This window comes from Phyllobates terribilis, unplaced genomic scaffold (genome assembly GCF_046119375.1).
Source record: "Phyllobates terribilis strain yellow unplaced genomic scaffold, ASM4611937v1 Scaffold_4__5_contigs__length_816908805, whole genome shotgun sequence".
In the NCBI taxonomy this organism is placed as follows: domain Eukaryota; kingdom Metazoa; phylum Chordata; class Amphibia; order Anura; family Dendrobatidae; genus Phyllobates; species Phyllobates terribilis.
In genome coordinates this window covers 520,767,867-520,790,642 of record NW_027362764.1, presented here as the reverse complement: position 1 = coordinate 520,790,642, position 22,776 = coordinate 520,767,867, and the positions used below count along the sequence as shown (strand labels likewise).

Sequence of the window (22,776 nt, the reverse complement as noted above, 5' to 3'; positions counted from 1 at the left end):
TGGGGACATGTTCTATAGTAGTGGACAATCTCTTTAAATATCTATGTGAATAACAATTATTATATACTACCTGCATATGTGCATATATAGAATCTTGAGGTTTTTTTCTAATGGTTAGTACATAGTAGCACCCCCTTTTGAAAGTATCACAGCTTGTAAACGTATATGCATATACATATGGTTCCTAACGATGACAATGCAGGGAGAAAGTGGGGAAAGCACGTTAGTGTTGCGCACACCTGAGGTCACTGGTGCGGAGGTCACAGTGACTTGCTGGTGCCTGCGCATAAGATCCCTCCTGTGCAATGAGCATAGAATGGAGCAAGAAGTGCGCAAGCGCCGATCTGGCCAGTGAAACTGCACGTCACAGTTGTAATTAACACAGTAGGTGGGGATTTCTTGCGGGCCCCGTTATTGCAAGCATCAGAAACCTATATGAATAAAAAGTAATTTCACAGCAACTAGACCTCTGATGTGAGGCACACAGGTAGGTATAAATTTACATTTCTATCACCTGCATGCCCATATTAGAGGTCAGATAAGTACCAGGGGGTGACAGATTCCCTTTAATAATGTAATCAACTCTGGAGAAAGTTTTCCGTTGTCGTCTACTTCTAGGTTTATCAGCTGTTCCATAACCTTCTTTTTCTTTCTTTAATATACGTGACACTTGACTCTGGGAACAGTTGAATTCCATAGCTATCTCTTTTTGGCTTTTGCCTGACTTCACTCTCAGAATCCCTTGACAAAAGAAAGACACACACACCACTATGTGTGGATGTTTGCTTTTCTCCTGATTTCTTATTCTTTTGCATATTTGTTACACTTAAATGTTTGAGATCCCAAAACAAATTGCACACACAGTCAAAAACTGACCGGGCATGAAGGGCTTCTAACAATCAAAAGAGCAAAGTGGCATCAAACGAAATACACTCTATAAACATCTGTGAAATCAAAATACCTCTGGGGTCTAAAAGCTCACTAACACCCTCAAGGCATTTATAAAAGGGTGATCTGTTTCCCAAATGGGTTCACATCCTGGGATTTTTTTGGTTTCCAGTAAAACTTTTGATCTTATTCGATAGTGTTGTGTAAATCCCCAATTTTAGCTTTAAGGCTATGTGCCCACGATGCAGAAATGCTCTGGATTTTTCCTGAGCGTTTCTGCATCTCCCCTGGCAGAAAAAACGCATGCGGATTGTACATGCATTTTTTCTGCCAGTGACATGCGGATGTGAAGCTTTCTTCACATGCATTTCCGAATGCGGGTTGACAAGCGCTTTCCAAGCAATTTTAGTATCACTTGGAAAGTGCTTGACAACTTGGTCACACTATATAAATCCATGCAAACAGCAAGGATTTATATAGTGTGACTGAAAGAATGGTTAAAAATAAAAAAATAAATCTACACTGTGTTCCAAATTATTATGCAAATAATATTTTCTCAGATTTTCCCAAATTACCTATATGAATTGCAGTCATTGTAATTTTCCAGTCAAATAACTATTAGAGTACAATTGAAAGGTTTTTGTACAAACTGCCTATGATAACAGTATATTTTTTAAAAAATAAAAAACTCAAACTGCACTCAAAATGCATGTTCCAAATTATTATGCACAGCAGAGTTTTCAACCTTTTCATTTTAATAAAGAACAAAAAAATGGTCATTTTTGAAATTATAAGCATTAGCAGGTTATTGCAAACTGAAATCAAACAGTTTTCAACTCAAAACTTTATTCTAGGTGATGTTACATTTGCACATAGGACCCCTTGTTCGAAAGGAGCTTCTGAACTCTCTCATTCATTGAATTTGTCAGGTTTTGGATGCTTTCTGCTTCAATTGTTTTGCATGAGGACAGAATACCCTCCCAGAGCTGTTGCTTAGATGTGAACTGCCTCCCGCCATCATAGACACTCCTTTTGATGATGCTCCAGAGGTTCTCAATGGGGTTGAGGTCAGGGGAGCATGGGGGCCACACCATAAGTTTGTCCCCTTTTATGCCCACAGCAGCCAGAGATGCAGATGTGTTATGTGCAGCATGAAAATGATCTTGCTGCGGAATGCACGGTTCTTCTTCTTGAACCATGGCAGGAAGTGCTGTTTGAGAAACTCCACATACATTATGGAGTTCATCTTTACCCCTTCAGGGATCCTAAAAGGGCCGACAATCTCTCTCCCCATGATTCCAGCCCAAAACATTACTCCACCTCCTCCTTGTTGGCGCCATAGCCGTGTTTGCATGGGGTGTCCATCAACCAGCCATCCTCCACTCCATCCATCTGGACCACCGAGATCATTTCATGCATGATAATGCCCCGTCTCATGCTGCACATAACACATCTGCATCTCTGGCTGCTGTGGGCATAAAACCTGACAAATTCAATGGACGAGAGAGTTCAGAAGCTCCTTTCGAACAAGGGGTCCTATGTGCAAATGTTACATCACCTAGAATAAAGTTTTGAGTTGAAAACTGTTTGATTTCAGTTTGTAATAACCTGCTAATGCTTATAATTTCAAAAATGACCATTTTTTTGTTCTTTATTAAAATGAAAAGGTTGAAAACTCTGCTGTGCATAATAATCTGGAACATGCATTTTGAGTGCAGTTTGAGTGTTTATTTTTTTAAAAATATACGGTTATCGTAGGCAATTTGTACAAAAACCTTTCAATTGTACTCTAATAGTTATTTGACTGGAAAATTACAATGACTGCAATTCATATAGGTAATTTGGGAAAATCTGAGAAAATATTATTTGCATAATAATTTGGAACACAGTGTATACTTACCTTCTGATGGCCCCCGCAGTCTTGCTTAGCTCCATCCTGGCTGCCAGCAGATCGCGGTACACTGAAGGACCTGCCGACGTTAGCATCACGTGACCCGTCACATGACTATGACGTCGGCGCAGGTCCTCCAGTCCACCACGATCTGCCGGCATGGGAGGATGAGCGCAGCGGGGGCCTTCAGAAGGTAAATATAACATTTATTTTTTATTTTATTCTTTTTTTCACAGGTTCTATGGTACCCGGGTCCGGAGGAGAGTCTCCTCTCCTCCACACCCGGGTACCATCCGCACATTGGAACGCATGGAATGCGCATCTACATATACAGTGATGCGGAATCCATGCGTTCCAATGCAAGTCAATGGCGGCGAAAACGCAGCGCTTCCGCAAAATAATTGGTAGTGCTGCGTTTTTTTCCGCAATGATAATCCGCAGTGGAAATTTCTGCAGCATGTGTACAGCACATGTGGATTATCATTGGGGAACATGGCAGGCCTTCTACCATGCGTTTTTTAAGCGTTTCTGTAGCGTTTTTGCCGCTGCGGAAACGCTTAAAAAAACGCATCGTGGGCATACAGCCTAAGTGTGCAGGCGCTAATTCACTTCTGAACCCGGTTATGTCCAGCGAAAAGATTAGTGACCCATAGATAGTTTTAGCACTATCTATGGATCCCTTCTAAAACTGGGAAGGGAAGCAAAGCACAGTAATTATCTGTCTTTTCACAGTGGCAGAAACTGGGCACAGCATTCTGCGTACTCAAATGGCATATCTGTGGAACAATTGCAATTTTCACTTTGAAACATCCATTACTAATTTCTGGAAAACTGTGCAGTCAAAATGCTCACTGGGACCTTAGATTAAAGGGATTGTCCACTACTTTGACATTGATGCCATAGGACATCAATGTATGATCGGCCGGGGTCCTGCACGCGGCACCCCCAACAATCAGCTGATATCGGTGGCAGCGGCCGCCTGCCGGCAGTCCTTACTCCAGTGCTTGGCCGTCAAGTTGTAGTGGCCGCCGCTTGTAACTGCACATCCGCCTCCCATTTAATTCAATGGGAGGCGGATGTTCAGTTACAAGCGGCGGCCACTACAACTTTCTTGCGGTCACAGGGAGTCCCTGGCGCCTACGCAATAGAACCCTGCGGCGCAGTGCACAGACAATGGTGGCCGGGAGGAAACAGAGCGCTGTATGTGAGCGGCGCTTTGCTTTGCGCATGCCCGGGAAGTCAGGGAGACCAGTGCACATCACATGGCCCTGTGACGTGCAGGGGAGGGGGACAATTTGCTAACGAAACACATAGGCGGGGATTTCTGGGATTACTAAGAAGATAGGCGTGGATTTCTTGGTTTCCAGGGGACTCCAAGCCTGTGCAAAACCGAGTTGATAAAAACACCTTTCTTTGCAATCAAACCTCTACTATGGGCCATACAGGTATGTATAGATTTACTTTTCTATACCCTGTATGCCCATAGTAGAGGTCTGATAACTCCAAAGTGGTGACAGATTCCCTTTAAGGTCACAGCTTCAGCAGTCATACCTCCCCATCCAAATGAATCAGTACGATACAGGGGACCTGCAAAGCAGGGGGGTTAGTAAGATGCCTATTAATCAGTTTTTTTTTTTTTTTTTTTTTTATACAGTTCTGAGCATTTGATAAAACTTCAAGGGACTGAAGAACCCATTTAAATTGTTAATTTTCTGATTACATTACCATACTTTATACTATTGTATTAAATAACTTTTAGTATTACAGTATGTTAGGCTAAGTGCCCACGATGCGGAAATGCTCCGGATTTTTCCTGAGCGCTTCTGCAGCTCCCTGGCGGAAAAAACGCATGTGGATTTTACATGCTTTTTTCCTGCCAGGGACATGTGGATGTGAAGCATTCTTCACATACATTTCCGCATGTTGATTGTCAAGCGCTTTCCAAGCGATTTTAGCATCACTTGGAAAGTGCTTGACAACTTGGTCACACTATATAAATCCATGCAACCGGCATGGATTTATATAGTTGTGACCAAGTTAATAGTTGAAAAAAAGATTCAAAAAGGTAAAATATATATAAAAAAAAACACCTAATACTTACCTTCTGATGGCTCCCGGTCTTTTCTCTGCTGCGTCGGGTTTCTTGTACAGCTCACGGTGGTGTGAAAGGACCTTCCTTGACGTCATTTAGCCATGTGACAGGTCACGCGACCACCGACGTCAGTAGTCGCGTGACTCATCTCATGACTAAATGACGTCATGGCAGGTCCTTTTAGACCATCGCAAGCCGTACAAGAGACCGGACGCAGCGGAGAAAAGACTGGGGGCCATCAGAAGGGGAGTATAATACTTATTTTTTTTATTTTATTTATTTATTTATTTTTTTACTGATACTATGGTACCTGGGTCTGGAGAAGTCTCCTGTCCTCCAGACCCGGGTACCATCTGCACATTGAATCGCTTAATATCCGCATGTGCACATGTAGTCATGCGGATATTAAGCGATTCAATGTAAGTCAATGGCCGCGATTACGCAAAATGGTAGTGCTGTGGATTTTTCCGCAATGATAATCCGCAGCGTAAATTTCCGCAGCATGTGCACAGCACATGCGGATTATGATTGGGGAACATTGCAGAACTTCTACCAAGCGTTTTTTTAAGCGTTTCTGCAGCGGAACTGCCGCTATGGAAACGCTTAAAAAACGCATAGTGGGCACACAGCCTTAGTTTGTATTTCTTTCGGTTACTTCCACAGAAAGATCAACATATACATCTCTGTTTTGACACTTGTTTAATGTCATTTTTTGTGTGATTTTATTACAGGGGTGTCTTGGTAAGGTTATCAAGTTGTAACCATCCAGTGGTTATGAAGGGCTTGTGTGCTGAATGTGGCCAAGACTTAACACAGTAAGTAAAACTTTTACTCAATGACACTGAACAAAAACAGCACAAAGTATTATGTAAGTTTTGCGACAGCCCACCGTCTCTTAACATCGCTGTATTTACCCCCCAGCAATCTCGCTGGAGCAAGTGGGGTCCTCAGCTGTCAGATCAGCCAAGGAAGAGAAGACCAAAGCCCCACCACTTATGTGTTTTCCATGCTACATAGCGCCCACATCACCAGGTTTCTGCTCAGTATAACAGAGTTGCTTCAAGTTTCCGAATGGTCAAAACAGTAAACTGGTCAAAATCCTCACACCATACTCCAGAAAAAAAAAAAGGTTCACCATCAGTGAAACGTATTTAATACCATCGCAATCGTGATGTCTTGTAGACTAAAGTGAATTTATTTTTAGCAACTAGTAAAGAAACATTAACAAATATGTACAAAAACTACAGACCCACCCAACTCTAGGAGTGTGAGCACCCAGATGCATAATCTGCAGACTCTAATAACTGCAAGAATCACAGAAGATTGGTCTCAATTTGGAAAAATACATTTAGAACATGAGTTTTAAGAGGAATGCAAATAAAATGTAGTACTAACCTGGTGAACTGTAGTAAGCAGCAAACGTAATAAAACTTACTGTGACCCTAGGATACCCGCTAAACTAATGTGTTATATTGTGTTTAAGGGTATGTTCACATGTGGCATAATTGCAACATTATTGGCTACAGTATTTGGTCTGTAAAAAATGTAGCTTTACAGTACCAGCAAAATCAATGAGAATTTTGAAATCTCGTGCAGTCACAACAAATCAGCTTGACCATAATTGTGCCGTTATGCTGATTAGATTGATACCTACAGTGAAGGAATCTAATGTTATCTCTGTGCATCGGGCCAGGCCTAGGGCTATGAGCTTTAACCCCCTTACGACCTCGGACTTACAGGTATGTCCACGTTCGTGTCCCTGCATTCAATGTGGGCTCCGGCGCTGAGCCTGCATCTTTTCCGGCACATGACAGCTGATCTGGTCAGCTGTCCTGAGCCCCTAACAGCCGGTGGTGAAATCGCTATTAACCCGCGGCTGTTAATGTTAAATGCCGCTGTCAAACTCGCCGCTTGGTTGGCATGACAACCCGGAATCTGCAGGAGACCCTTGTGGTTGTTATAGCCGATTTTGCTATGCGCGCATCCCAGTGGTCAGCGCTCATTTTAGATGGGCATTTCTGCAACACACAGGGCTGAAGCCATAATGTGTGTAGCACAGGCGATCGCAGCTTCTAGTCTCCCAAGGAGACCATTGAAGACCATGAAAAGTGTAAAAAAAAAAAAAAAAAAAAAGTTTTTTTTTTTTTTTTTTTTAATATTAAAGTAAAAAAAATATAAGTTCTGATCATTTACCTTTTGTCCCATTCAAAATAAAACCATTAAAAAAAACACATATTTGATATCACTGCGTTCAGAATCACCTGATATATCAATATATAAAAATAATTAATCTGATCGGTAAACGGCGTAATGAGAAAAAAATCAAAACGCCAGAATTATGGTTTCTTGGTTGCCACAATATTGCAATAACGGGCGATCAAAACATCAAATCGACACCAAAATGGTATCAATAAAAATGTCAGCTAGACGTGCAAAAGATGAGCCTCATCCGGCCCCAGATCCCGAAACATGGAAACACTGCGGGTCTCGGAAAATGGTGCCATTTTTTACCACTTAAATAAAAAAAGAACTTATACCTGTTTGCAATTCCACAATAGCTTCGCGGATACCACTTTTTTTTTGCACTTTCTCCGCACTTGGAATTTTTTTTCCCGTTTTCCAGTACAGTATATGGTAACACATATGGTGGCGTTCAAAAGTACAACTCGTCCCGCAAATAACTAGCTCTCACATTACCATATTGATGGAAAAATAAAAAAGTTATGGCTCTGGGAAGAAGAGGAGCAAAAAACGAAGCCGAAAAAACCCAAAGTGGTAAAGGGGTTAATATGCGGCAACATAAACGTGGCTTTTTAATAAAAATTAAAAAAAAAAGTATTGAGCAAAACTGCAAAAAAGTTTGTATTCCTGTATTTCTCTTGACCCACACAATTACGTTACAATCTTATTTTTACTGACAATAAATGACAAAAAAACACCCCTTGGTTTTGTTTGATCTGCCACCACAATTGACACAGAATGTTTACGTCTGTCCTGAGATGCCACAGTCATTTGCAGCTGCTGCATCTGAGTGAAGACATCAAACTACTATTCTAAAATCAAAGCTCAACAAAATCTGTGTTTTAAACTCCCTTCAATAAAAAAAAAAATATAAGAAAAGTTACTGCATAAAATACATTACATGGTCATAAAAAAACTATTCTTTTAAATTATTTGGTTTTGTGTATCAAGAGATAATCTATAAATATCTGGTCCTTTTAGAAGATTTTAAAATAAGGGAAATACAACCTGAGATGAACAACACATGATAAATTACACTGTGTCAATATTTATTTAGCAAAAGCTAAGCCAAAGTGCAGAAGCAGTGTGTGAAAAATGAAGTACATCTTTACTGCCTCCACAGGAATTAAGGGGGTAAGTAGCAGCCAGTTTATCCTAATCAGATACCCTTAATTAATTGCTCATCAGCAAGCATGACCACCTCTCTAAAAGCAGACGTTTTGGCAGTTTACGCATCTGAAATATTTATGCAATGCCAAGGAAGAGACTCCCCTAATCAATGATCTTAGAAAATTAATTGTTGCTATCCATCAGTAAATCAGGGAAGAGTTGTCGGGCAATTTCCAAACAATGTTGGAGTCTCAATCATTCAACATTGAGAAAAATTGTTCAGGAGTGGAAAATGTTAAAGACAGTTGATGACCTTACCATGAGTAGATGTCGAAGCTAATTCATCCCATGGTCCTACAGCAATACTCAGAGAAATTGCCCCCCAAAAAAAACCCAAGAGCTACAACTCAAACTGTAAATGTCTTAGTATGTTAAATTATGACAGTAGAATTAGAAAAAAGACTGAACAACGTATGGCTTCTTTGGAAGGGTTGCCAGGAGAAAGCGTCTTCATTCTAAAATGATGGCGGCTTTATGGATAAAGTTTGCAAAGTTGCATGTGCACAAGACTATTGAAGAAATGTCCTTTGGATAGACAAGACAAATGTGGATATTTTTGACCATAATGCCCTGCTCCATGTTTGGAGATAACCAAGCACAGCATAAACGCTTCACACGACCTGTCAAGCATAGTGGTGGACAGGTGATGATTTGGGCTTGTTTTGCTTCCACGGGACCTGGACATCTTTCGGTTTTTGATTCAACCATGAACTCCTCTGTATACCAATCTATCCAAAAGCTTAAAGCTTGGCTTAAAAAGGGTCTTGCAACAGGAGAATGATCACAAGCACACCAGCAAATCTACATAAGGCTATGTGCACACGTTGAGTATTTGATTAGGTTTCTGCGTCTCTTGGCAGAAAAAAATGTGCTTTTTTTTGCATGCGCTTTTTTATGCATTTTTGTGCAGCAATCAATGCTTTTTGCCGCTAAATAAACATATTTGAAAAAAGAAACATGAGACATTGCTTTAACCCTTGGATTACCATCGGACCTGGGGTGAGTATATTGGTTAATGTAAATGATTAAAGAATGTGTCTGTTTTGTTTAAAATAAAGTGTTTTATTCTTTGTGTGTGTTTATTTAACTCTTTACTTACAGGTTTAGTAATGAGGGTGTTTGGCTGACACCTCTTCATTACTAAACCTAGGGCTTGGTGTCAGGGACACCTAATCCCATTACCCCTAACCCCATTCAGATATGACATTTCTGAGGCAGCTGAAGGCTGCTATTTTTAGCCATTAGGCCAACATGTTCCCTGGATATTAATAACAGCGTACAGCTGTTTGGTTAGCCTTTAGGTACGAACCCACGATCAGGAACCAGCAGCACTTTGGACACCGCATATTTTCGCTGCGTTCAAAACTGTGTTCTAATGCCGCACTTGTTTTGTCAGCATATGCGGATCCACCACATTTCATGATATTTCAGTCAGTCAAAATCTGCTGCTGAGACTAGTGTCTCCGCTACAGAAATTGACATGCTGCGGGTGAGTTTATGCAGCGTCAAAAACAAGCACAGTGTTCATGAGATTACTTATAAATGAAGTAAAATAAAGAATTTAAAAAAAATGGCTTGGGCTCTCGTGTCATTTTCATAACCAGCAGAGGGAAAGCTGACCACTGGGGGCTGATATTACTAGCCGGGGAAGGCCCAGTGTGTCCCATGAAGATCTGCGTCAGTTCTAGAGCAGTCGCATCAGCAATCACTGATGTCTGTTTTAGAGGACAGCAGGCCATACACTGACAGGAGTGTAATCACTCCTGTATCAGTGTATAGCGCTGAGCTGCCGGGAGAAAAGTCACCGGAGTTCAATTAGCTGATGAGCCCCAGTGACCTCACTTGCAGCACCACTGCTGCATGAGAATTTTCTCACGACGTCGGGGCAGTAAGTTAGGTCACCGGAGCTCATCAGCTGATTTCAGACTAAAACTGATCTGTCTGCAGTCGCACTGCCAGTGTCTTGATTCATGCTGCTTGTGGTTTGCGCAGCTTGAATCTGATGATAGATTCTCTTTAAGCAACGTAGTAAAGAAGAGTGTGAAAATTCCTCCAGAATAATGATCAAGACTGAGCAAGTCATACAGAAAACGATTACCGTGTAAGCTCAGTTTTTCAGCACATTTTTTGTGCTGAAAAAGCCCCTCTCTGCTTATACTCGAGTATATACTGTACATATTCCGTTTGTGGATAGTGGTGGGGGGCTTGAGGAGGAGAAGGGGCACACGCAGTAGCTGCTGCTGCAGCTACCATGTGTGCCCGCTGCTAAAGGAAAATGAATATTCCCTCTTCTCCACTCCCATGGGCGTGGAGAAGAGGGAATATTCATTCTCTTTAGTAGCGGGCACGGAGAAGCGCTGAGCCACAGCTCCTGCTGACAGTGCCCGCTACTAAAGAGAATGCATATTCATTCCTCCACGCCCAGAGTCCCGGCGCGGAGAGGAGTGAATATGCCGGCTACTCCCAGCAGCGTCTGAGAGCGTGCACTGCTAAGATGCTGACACGAGCTGCTGGCAGACAGGACGCAGCGCTGGACCAGAGGGGAGGAAGGAAGGGGAGTATAAGTATTTATTTTTTTTTGTGTGTGCAGTAATGGGGCCATATATACCAGGATTGGGGATTGAGGGGGCCATGCATACTAGGATTGGGGATTGAGGGGGCCATGCATACCAGGATTGGGGATTGAGGGGGCCATGCATACCAGGATTGGGAAATGAGGGGGCCATGCATACCAGGATTGGGAGTGAAGGGGGGGCATTGCATACCAGGATTGGGAAATTTACCAGTAGCTGCTGTGTTTCCCACGCTAGTTTTATACTAGAGTCAATACATTTTCCCAGTTTTTTGTGGTAAAATTAGGTGCCTCGGCTTATACTCGAGTATGTATGTATAGAGAGAGATATCTCTCTATCAATATATCTGCTCAAAAAAATAAAGGGAACACTCAAATAACACATCCTAGATCTGAATGAATGAAATATTCCCATTGAATACTTTGTTTTGTGCAAAGTTGAATGTGCTGACAACAAAATCACACAAAAATCTATGGAAGTCAAATTTATTAACCAATGGAGGCCTGGATTTGGAGTCACCCCCAAAATTAAAGTGGAAAAACACACTACAGGCTAATCCAACTTTGATGGAATGTCCTTAAAACAAGTTAAAATGAGGCTCATTATTGCTCTTGTCCTCCACGTGTCTGTATGACCTCCCTACAATGCCTGAGCATGCTCCTGATGAGGTTGCTTATGGTCTCCTGTGGGATCTCCTCCCAGACCTGGACTAAAGCATCCGCCAACTCCTGGACAGTCTGTGGTGCAATGTGACGTTGGTGGATGGAGCGAGACATGATGTCCCAGATGTGCTCAATCGGATTCAGGTCTGGGGAACGGGCGGGCCAGTCCATAGCTTCAATGCCTTCATCTTGCAGGAACTGCTGACCCACTCCAGCCACATGAGGTCTGGCATTGTACTGTATTAGGAGGAACCAGCCGCACCAGCATATTTTCTCACAAGGGGCCTGAGGATTTCATCTCGGTACCTAATGGCAGTCAGGCTACCTCTGGCGAGCACATGGAGGGCTATGCTTCCCTCCAAAGAAATGCCACCCCACACCATTACTGACCCACTGCCAAACCGGTCATGCTGAAGTATGTTGCAGGCAGCAGATCGCTCTCCACCGTGTCTCCAGACTCTGTCACGTCTGTCACATGTGCTTAGTTTGAACCTGCTTTCATCTGTGAAGAGCACAGGGCGCCAGTGGCGACTTTGCCAATCCTGGTGTTCTGTGGCAAATGCCAAGCGTCCTGCACGATGTTGGGCTGTGAGCACAACCCCCATCTTTGGACGTCGGGCCCTCATACCACCCTCATGGAGTCGGTTTCTAACCGTTTGTGCAGACACATGCAGATTTGTGGCCTGCTGGAGGTCATTTTGCAGGGCTCTGGCAGTGCTCCTCCTGTTCCTCTTTGCACAAAGGCTGAGGCAGCGGTCCTGCTGCTGGGTTGTTGCCCTCCTATGACCCCCTCCACGTCTCCTGGTGTCCTGGCCTGTCTGCTGGTGTCCTGGCCTGTCTGCTGGTGTCCTGGCCTGTCTGCTGGTGTCCTGGCCTGTCTGCTGGTGTCCTGGCCTGTCTGCTGGTGTCCTGGCCTGTCTGCTGGTGTCCTGGCCTGTCTGCTGGTGTCCTGGCCTGTCTGCTGGTGTCCTGGCCTGTCTGCTGGTGTCCTGGCCTGTCTGCTGGTGTCCTGGCCTGTCTGCTGGTGTCCTGGCCTGTCTGCTGGTGTCCTGGCCTGTCTGCTGGTGTCCTGGCCTGTCTGCTGGTGTCCTGGCCTGTCTGCTGGTGTCCTGGCCTGTCTGCTGGTGTCCTGGCCTATAGAGTGTGCAAAGCAGTCATCAAAGCAAAAGGTGGCTACTTTGAAGAACCTAGAATATAAGACACATTTTCTGTTGTTTCACACTTTTTTGTTAAGTATATAATTCCACATGTGTTAATTCATAGTTTTGATGCCTTCAGTGTGACTGTACAATTTTCATAGTCATGAAAATACAGAGAAATCTTTAAATGAGGTGTGTCCAAACTTTTGGGCTGTACTGTGTGTCATATATATATATATATATATATATATATATATATATATATATATATATATATATATATATATATATATATATATATATATATATATATAATATTTATTTATAGAAATATAATCAGGGCTATTTATATTGACTATTTCTTAGTAATCTGTGCTCTCGATAGTTCTCTTGTAGAGTCCTGAATGGTAAACCTGAACACTGATGCAGTGATCAGTTTTTTTCCATGATCATTAATGGTGTGTAATGTCATTAAGGCCTCATTCACTTGTCAGTGATTTTTCTTGTGTGAATAAAATGGACCAATTTTCATCAGTGTTTTGGATGAGATTTTTATCAATGTTTGGTCAGTGTCCATTTTCGTCATCCGCTTCATCAGTGTTTTTTTTCATGCAAAGTTCTCTCAAGCTTCTCCTATCATACACGAAATTCAGACTGGGCACGGATGGCATTCAAGTGCTTATGTTGTTGTTTTTTAAAAATTTTTTCACTAACCTATAGACTTGCATTGGCGACTTTGCTCCGTGGACCAGCTCAAAATTGGACACTTGTCTGTGTTTTGGTGTAAACCACTGTGACTGGAAAAACCATTTAGACTTGTGAACAGCCCCTTAGAACCCATACCTATTCTAGTCTATCTGTGAAAAACAAGGATATGATTTGTGCATGAAAATCTGACGCTTGAATCAGGCCTAATGTGATCATGAACTGAAATGATGTCCTGCATTTCTCCAGGCTCCAGAGCAAAAATGGAAAGCAACAGGTGCCATTATCAACAGCTACTGTCTCTATGGTGCACAGTGTTCCAGAGCTTATGGTTAGCTCAGAGGTAAGTTCTTCTGTTTAGTATTCTGCTAAAGGAGTTTTTACATTACAAAAAGTGATGGCATTTCCTTAGGTTATAACACCAGTATCTGATTAGTAAAGAATCAATTGCTGGGACCCCCACTAGTCCTGAACACAAGGAGCTGCAGCACAGGTCCTGGCAGCAGTACCTGCACAGATCACTGATGGCATCTGCCATTTTCAGCTAAGGTTTAGCCACACTAGGATAACCACTCTCCAAAATCTCTATGGGAAATGGTATAACTGGCCAAGACTGACCAGACTTGGTTATTACTGGATCACCCTTATGGCTTGATGGCGAGAATCCAGGCACACACATTGGCACCTCTGCACATGAAAGTGGAAGTTTGAGATTGATGGACTCTAGCTGCTGCATTGATTTACCCTGCATCTTTAGTGTAGTCATAGGTATATACGGTGGTGAATGTCGCCCATAAGATCCCTTATTTATATTTATGGAATAGCTGAGCAGACTGAGCAATTCCATATATACTAACTCAACTGAGGCCAAAAGGACATTGATATATTTGACACATACCGGGGCAGTATAAATTCATCTTGAATAAGTATTTTATGTATTAAACAAAGGTATTAAACCTATTTTACAATTGCATTTAATGATAGTTAGGCTTAGACTATATGGCGAAGTGTATTATGTAACCGCAACCCTCAGACAAGCTATTTGTGCAACTTCTGTTTCACGAGTACTTTAGAGATGGGAATTTTCTGTAAGAAAAGAAAAACTTGCAACCAGTGACAGAAAATCAAACCTATTTAGAAAAATTAGCAACGCCACATCACAATTGCAGTAGATTGCAATACAGCCCCATAAGAAGTCTATAGATGAGAAGTCTTAATGTTGCACCATGATCTCAATGTTACCTGAATGTCAGCAATTTTTTTTGCTTATATGCTGCAGCATAAGCTAGTATTAAATTATAATGTAGGTGTGCCATTTCTTTTACTTTCCCATACTGATTTATTCCTACTTCCCATGTGATATACAGTGCCTACAAGTAGTATTCAACCCCCTGCAGATTTAGCTGGTTGACACATGCGGAATTAACTTGGCATTGTGACATTTGTACTGTAGATCAGCCTGGAAGTGGGAAATGCACTGCAGCAAATTTTGGTTTTTTTTTTTTTTTTTTTTTAAAAACGTTAAACGTTAATTCAGAGTGTCATTTATTATTCAACCCCTCAAACCACAAGAATTCTGTTTGGTCCCCCTAAAGTATTAAGAAGTAGTTCAGGCACCAAGAATAATGAGCTTCACATGTGTGGATTAAAGATCTCTTTTGCCAGCCTTTTCTGACTATTTAAGACCCTCCCCAAACTTGTGAACAGCACTCAGACATGGTCAACATGGGAAAGACAAGGGAGCATTCCAAGGCCATCAGAGACAAGATCGTGGAGGGTCACAAGGCTGGCAAGGGGTACAAAACCCTTTCCAAGGAGTTGGGCCTACCTGTCTCCACTGTTGGGAGCATCATCCGTAAGTGGAAGGCTTATGGAACTACTGTTAGCCTTCCAAGGCCAGGAATGCCTTTGAAAGTGACCTCCCGTGCCGAGGCCAGGCTTGTCCGAAGAGTCAAGGCTAACCCAAGGACAACAAGGAAGGAGCTTCGGGAAGATCTCATGGCAGTGGGGACATTGGTTTCAGTCAATACCATAAGTAACGTACTCCACCGCAATGGTCTCCGTTCCAGACGAGCCCGTAAGGTACCTTTACTATCAAAGCGTCATGTCAAGGCTCGTCTACAGTTTGCTTATGATCACTTGGAGGACTCTGAGACAGACTGGTTCAAGGTTCTATGGTCTGATGAGACCAAGATTGAGATCTTTGGTGCCAACCACACACGTGACGTTTGGAGACTGGATGGCACTGCATATGACCCCAAGAATACCATCCCTACAGTCAAGCATGGTGGTGGCAGCATCATGCTGTGGGGCTGTTTCTCATCCAAGGGGCCTGGCCATCTGGTCCGCATCCATGGGAAGATGGATAGCACGGCCTACCTGGAGATTTTGGCCAAGAACCTCCGCTCCTCCACCAAGGATCTTAAGATGGGTCGTAATTTCATCTTCCAACAAGACAACGACCCAAAGCACACAGCCAAGAAAACCAAGGCCTGGTTCAAGAGGGAAAAAGTCAAGGTGTTGGAGTGGCCTAGTCAGTCTCCTGACCTTAACCCAATTGAAAACTTGTGGAAGGAGCTCAAGAATAAAGTCCACATGAGACACCCAAAGAACCTAGATAACTTGGAGAAGATCTGCATGGAGGAGTGGGCCAAGATAACTCCACAGACCTGTGGCGGCCTGATCAGGTCTTATAAAAGACGATGATTAGCTGTAATTGCAAACAAGGGTCTTTCCACAAAATATTAAATATAGGGGTTGTATAATAATTGACCCACACTTTTATGTTTAAAATTTAATAAAATTCAACTGAGCAACATAACTTTTTGGTTTGTAAGATTTATGCTTCTGTTCATAAAACCTACTCTCGTTTGCAGTTTGAAGGCTCTAACTTATTTGCATCTTATCAAACCAGCTAAATCTGCAGGGGGTTGAATACTACTTGTAGGCACTGTAGTTGCCCAAATGCAGACTACATTTACTATCGATGCCTTTGGCTTGTCAGAGGGAGAACATTCTCATTGCCCTGTATTTGCTCTTTCCTGAGTCCTAATAGTAGCAGTGATAGATGACTGATTAAGAAGTGCAGTTCTCTCACACTGCAGAGACTCAGTCTATCCTTTGTGGCTTCAGCCTGTCATCTCTGCCTCCTGCTTATGATGGGTTTCTCCCTGTTAGCTTTTATTGTTTTCCCTGCCTCCATTTGAAGCTGAATCTAATAGAAATGCACTGTAGATTATGCACACACATAGACAGACATGCAGCATGATTCAGGCAACTCTTAGAACTACAACTAATTGTGTGGATTTGCCTATTATATCACTGCTCTCTATATAAGTCAGAAATGGCATCTTCAGCTGCCTATGGCATGTCCAGAGGAACAAGGGGATTGGAGCTGTGTGGGGAAGGACTGAGAACGTCTGGGAGGGATTTCATACCTGATTGTCATCCAGTAGTTTACAGGAAGTCAGTGATTTGACTAGTTGGCTACACAGGAGATAACGCACAGGGCTAGTGATCAGGCTACAGGGCTAGTGGTCAGGCTGCAGATCACATCACACTGCTGTCAGTAATGGAAGAGGTCAAAGCGCATGGATGCAACTGATCTGGGATAAAACAAATTATAACGCTAGAATATTGCTGGCAAGTTACTACTATGTGGTCCAAACAACAATCAGAGAGCGGCTTTGTTACTATATCCGTTTGAGAGCTTGGCACAGCGACCATATAAACTGGGCGTTTCAGAGGTGCAAATTTATTTGTTTGTTTTGCAGATTTGCCTGCCAGCCTTCAGCCATATAAGACATTGGAAGCTACAATCTCTAGGTCTGTGTCTTCTCCTCCACTGTTTTAAATAGGGGGATTATAGCAGGGCAATAGGAAGGTAGCTAACAAGGCACCTTTTCTATTTTTATATTTACAGTGAGTAAACAATTTGACTACATACTGGAAAATAATGATAGACACTTTCACACTTATATGGCTACTATTTTTACCACTATAGGTATAGCTTTACAGGCTATGGATTGTGTCACCTCAGGGCTCTTTATTGTTTTTTTTCTGAGATATAATTTACAGCTTACAAGGGTGTCCTTAATTTTCTTCTAGCAAGCTGAACAACTGGGCCGGGAAGACCAACATCGATTGCATCGAAACAAGAAGCTTGTCCTCATGGTGGATTTGGATCAGACATTAATCCATACTACAGAACAGCACTGCCAGCATATGTCCAGAAAGGTATATTCCTGCCACTTTTTTGCACCTCAGATCTTAAAGTAAGGGCTTGTTTTTTGAGGGACGAGTTTGTTTAGAATGACACCTTTTTATGTTACCACTTTATGTATTGGAAAAGGGAAACAAAAACCCTCCAAAGTGCGGTGAAAAGACAACGCCGTTATTTTTTCTTTTGATTTTATGGGGTTTGTGTGGTAAGAATGACTTTTGTATAGTGTGTGTTGTGTGTTTGTTTTTCTTTGTAGAACTATTTATAGGGTTGTTCACTAGCAGATAACCCCTACTTACAGAGAAGCAGTCAGCTGATAAATGCTGCCCAATCTGCGTATAGACAGACCTGTCAGTCCAGGGTAGTGGGTGGGAGAAGCCATCGGGGACCAGCAGCCTGTCTGACTAGTCACGGATTGGTTTTCAACAATCATGTCCACCTTAATATCAAAGTATGGCTCTTCTAGATACAATGTATTAACCTTTTTCAGGGTTAAAAATCCCCCCAAAGAATTAAAATAATAATCTTTATTTAGACTTAGTAAAAAGCACAAATATAAATAATAAAAAATAGAGATGCCTCTGAGACACGCAGCTGACTAAAACTCAAACATTCAATGAATTCTTGAAAATCCAACTTAAGGCTGTGTGCCCATGATGCGTTTTTTTAAGCGTTTCCGCAGTGGCAGAAACGCTGAAAAAACGAATGGTAGAAGGCCTGCGATGGTCTCCAATGATAATCCTCATGTGCTGTGCACATGCTGTGGAAATTTCCGCTGCGGATTATCATTGCGGAAAAAAACGCAGCACTACCAATTATTTTGCGGAAGTGCTGCGTTTTCGCCGCCATTGACTTGCATTGGAATGCATGGATTACGCATCACTGTATATGTAGATGCGCATTCCATGCGTTTCAATGTGCGGATGGTACCTGGGTCTAGAGGACAGGAGACTCTCCTCCGGACCCGGATACCATGGAACCTGTGAAAAAAAGAATAAAATAAATGTTATATTTACCTTCGATGGCCCCGCTGCGCTCGTCCTCCCATGCCGGCAGGTAGCGGTGGACTGAAGGACCTGCTCTGACGTCATAGTCATGTGACGGCAGGTCCTTCAGTGCAGTGTACCGCGTTCTGCCGGCAAGCCAGGACGGATGGAATAAAGACTCCGGGGGCCATCGGAAGGTAAGTATAGATTTTTTTTTTTTTTTTTTTACCATTCTTTTATGGTCACACTATATAAATCCATGCCGGTTGCATGGATTTATATAGTGTGACCAAGTTGTCAAGCACTTTCCAAGTGATGCTAAAATCGCTTGGAAAGCGCTTGTCAACCCGAAGAACGCTTCACATCCGCATGTCCCTGGCAGGAAAAAACGCATGTACAATCCGCATGCGTTTTTTCTGCCAGGGAGATGCAGAAACGCTCAGGAAAAATCCGGAGCGTTTCTGCATCGTGGGCACATAGCCTAAATATGAACATACACCACTTATTAAAAGGGGCCAAGTGGCTATGGCATAAGTAGCCAATACGTATAGTGGTGCTTCATTCATTATTTATATTTGTGTTTTTTACTAAGTCTAAATAAAGATTATTTAAATTTTTTGATGGATCTCTTCATTTTTTTGGGGGGGGGATCTTTAACCCCTAAAAAGGTTAATACATATTCACAGATTGGACAGCATGTATCAGCTGACAGATTTAGGTTAATCAATTTAGGCCCCCGTAGGAAATGAGAACAATGTATACTCTCCTCCTACAGCAGTGGCACTCCAGCGATGTGAGTGCTGCTGCTCCCGGTGATGTGACATTGCTGTGTCACTTGCCCACAGCAGCCCATCGTCGGATGCTGCCGCAGGCAAGTGCCTCGACAAAACCCCATAGGTATTGTACACTGATACTTTGAAAGATTTCTGAAAATGCAGTTACAGTTCAGTAGTCTTTTATACAGTGAAAGACATATGCTTGGATAGCAGGCCTTGGGATTCCACAGCCTGTTTGTGTTAATGGTAATCTATCAGCAGGTTTTCGCTACCCCATCTGAGAGCAGCATAATTTAGGGGCAGAGTCCGATGCCAGTGATGTGTCACTTAATGTGCTGATTGCTGTCATCTTTAAAATCAGTTTTCTCTGCTGCATATCTATCAGTTCTCTGAATGCTGAGCTCTGTATAACCCCGCCCACACCACTGATTGGCAGGTCTCTGCCCATGTACAGTGTACACAGAAAGCTGCCAATCAGTGGTTGGGGCGGGGTTATGCAGAGCTCATGAATATGGAGGACTACCTGGCCGCAGGTTTACTAGTCCTCTGATGATCTCCTGCTGATAAAACTGCACTAAGCAGCTCAGTAATACATCACTGGAATCAGAGTCTCTGTGTCTATTTTATGCTGCTCTCAGATTGTGGCAAAAACCTGGTGACAGATTCCCTTTTTAAGGCTGCAGCTGTGTTTTGAGTTAATGCTGTTGTTTCTTTTCTTACAGGGTATATTCCATTTCCAATTGGGCCGAGGAGAACCAATGCTGCACACACGTTTGCGTCCACATTGTAAAGAATTTTTAGAGAAAATTGCCAAACTATATGAGCTGCACGTTTTCACCTTCGGAAGCAGACTTTATGCACATACTATTGCTGGTCAGTATTCTCCCAAAACTTGTTCTAAATGTGCTTTATACTTTTCCTTCCTAAAGAACTATTACACGTGTCCTAGAAAAAGTCCTTCAGAAAGTTTCCTCATCTCAGGCCATGTGTCATGGTCTGAGCATGGACAGGCTTCGAGTCTTCTGACCTGAACTTGACATGTCTGAGGAACGGACCATGACACACATTTTGTGAATCTGTCAGCTGTAATCACCAGCAAAGTCTCCATACTGCCATTTAAGTCTTACAATGAATGGGCGACCATATATTGAATGGCCATGATTAGAACTGATTGGTTGCAGCACTTTTGCTATGTTCCTAAACGGTGTGATTTCAACCTTGGGTTTAACATCATGGCCTCATTCAAATGCAGCTCCAAGTCCTCTGCGTGGTAAATTCTTCTCGTAAGTAGCCACTACAAAGGAGCTAGTTCTGGAGCTTACTGTATACTGTTCTTCTGAGGAGTCTGGTAAATTGAGGCTACCAGAATTTATAGAAAATACACACTCTCGTCATTATAAAATATGCACATTCAATTTTTTTGTGTGCATGTACATGGCATTCTGGTTGCCACCACTAGAGGACGTGTTCTGCACGCGGTTATGGATTTGAACTGCAGAATAACATGTAATAAGATTTCATCCCAGCACGGTCTATGCAGAGGGATTGTTAACTCTATTAAGGAAAAAAAAATTGAGCACTGGCTACTGTATACAGTAGATATATTAAAATGCAACTACCACAGATTTTTGGATCTAAACAGATTGGGAGAAATTAATCAAGACAGACATTTTGTACCCCACTCTTAATGCAGAGTTTGAAGTAAAATGCAACGAATTGATGAAATTGGTGAGAATCGGTACTCATTTCAATGCCGCATTCAGAGAGTGATAGTATTTTAAATGGTTAACTGCAGCGATCGGAGCTCACGTCCTGCTGCTTCTGGCAGAGAGATGCCAGCCAGTAATAATCCTGCATCTACTGCGTGTGGAGGTAGCTCAGCTCCTGCGCTCTCGCATACGGTCACCCCAGCAATCACGTACTTATACATCATATTGCGGAGTTAATGAATTTTGCACCTCTTAATGAATTTGGTGTATCTGAATCTCAAAGGTATCAGAGTACATGTCTGAAATAGTGAAGTACATTTCTGCTATAACTTATAATTATTTTGGTGCTGGAATAAAAACAGTAAATCGCTAAATATTTTTGCATAACTACGCAATGCACGCAAATTTTCAACTTTACAGTGCCATTTTTTTACGTGAAATGATTTAATCAGCATCTATATTTAAGATTTTTCTTTTACTTTTTTAAACAATTTTTTATGCCTTGTGTTTAACATTAACACTTTCCTTGAAATACTGTAATGCTTCTCTTGACATTTGTGTATGCAATAATCTGCAATACTACAGTCCTTCAGTGTATTGCATAGGAGATACAGTGATCGCGGGTTCAAGTCCCCTAGAGGGACTTCTAGAAATTGTAATAATCACCAATTCTGCCAAATGATATGGTTAAAAACTGCAGCTTGTCCAACAAAAAATAAGCCCTCCTACATCTGTCAAGCAAAAAATGAAATCATTAAGTCTCTCTGAATATGATGACAAATGCCAAGTATTTTTTAGTAGCAGTAAAACTAAAAGATGTTAAATAAATTTGGCATCACCAGAACCACACTGACTTGTGGCACAAAGTTACCAAGTCATTTTTTCCAACAAAGTGAGCAAAATTCAAGAAAACAAGGGTGGATCTGCTTTTTCAAAACTCAAAGCAGGCCCTCATGGCCAGGTGGTTGGAAAAGTAAAAAAGTTATGATTCTTCGAAGAAATGTGTTTTAAAAGCACAAAAATGAAAGCTCGCTTGGTTACTCTGACAACCCCTTCTCAATATTTGCCTCCAGTAAAATAAAACACTTCTAGTGCTAGCGTTGTACCAGTGGTGTCTGCACTCTCTCTCGCCTGGGCTCTCAAGACATTGTCATGTGATCCCTGCGGTCAATCGGTGCTAGCTTCACTCTCCCTGCCTTTGGACTTGTCACATACATCAGGAGTAGGGCTGTGTGCCCACTATGCGTTTTTTAAGCGTTTCCGCAGCGGCAAAAACACTGCAGAAACGCTTAAAAAAACGCATGGTAGAAGGTCTGCCATGTTCCCCAATGATAATCCGCATGTGCTGTGCACATGCTGCGTAAATTTCCACTGCGGATTATCATTGTGGATAAAAACGCCGCACTACCAATTATTTTGCAGAAGCGCTGCTTTTTCGCCGCCATTGACTTGCATTGGAACGCATGGATTCCGCATTACTGCATCTGTACATGCGGAATCCATGCGTTCCAATGTGCGGATGGTACCCGGCTGTGGAGGACAGGAGACTCTCCTCCGGACCCGGGTACCATAGAACCTGTAAAAAAAAGAATAAAATAAAAAATAAATGTTATATTTACCTTCTGATGGCCCCCGATCTCCTTGTCTTCACTTGCTGGCAACTCGCGGTGGACTGAAGGACCTGCGCTGACGTCATTTAGTCATGTGACGGCAGGTCCTTCA

At 42.3% G+C, this 22,776-nt stretch overlaps 1 protein-coding gene across 1 annotated transcript in view; it reads left to right on the top strand.

Annotated features, from left to right (window-relative positions):
* Window positions 1-22,776, top strand: part of CTDP1 (CTD phosphatase subunit 1) — a 156,884-nt gene that overhangs the window by 23,904 nt on the left and 110,204 nt on the right. The window contains exons 2-5 of the mRNA XM_073678901.1: window positions 5,603-5,686; window positions 13,611-13,704; window positions 17,469-17,597; window positions 20,068-20,218. Coding sequence (XP_073535002.1) covers window positions 5,603-5,686; window positions 13,611-13,704; window positions 17,469-17,597; window positions 20,068-20,218 — 458 coding nt within the window. The remainder of the gene's footprint in view (window positions 1-5,602; window positions 5,687-13,610; window positions 13,705-17,468; window positions 17,598-20,067; window positions 20,219-22,776) is intronic.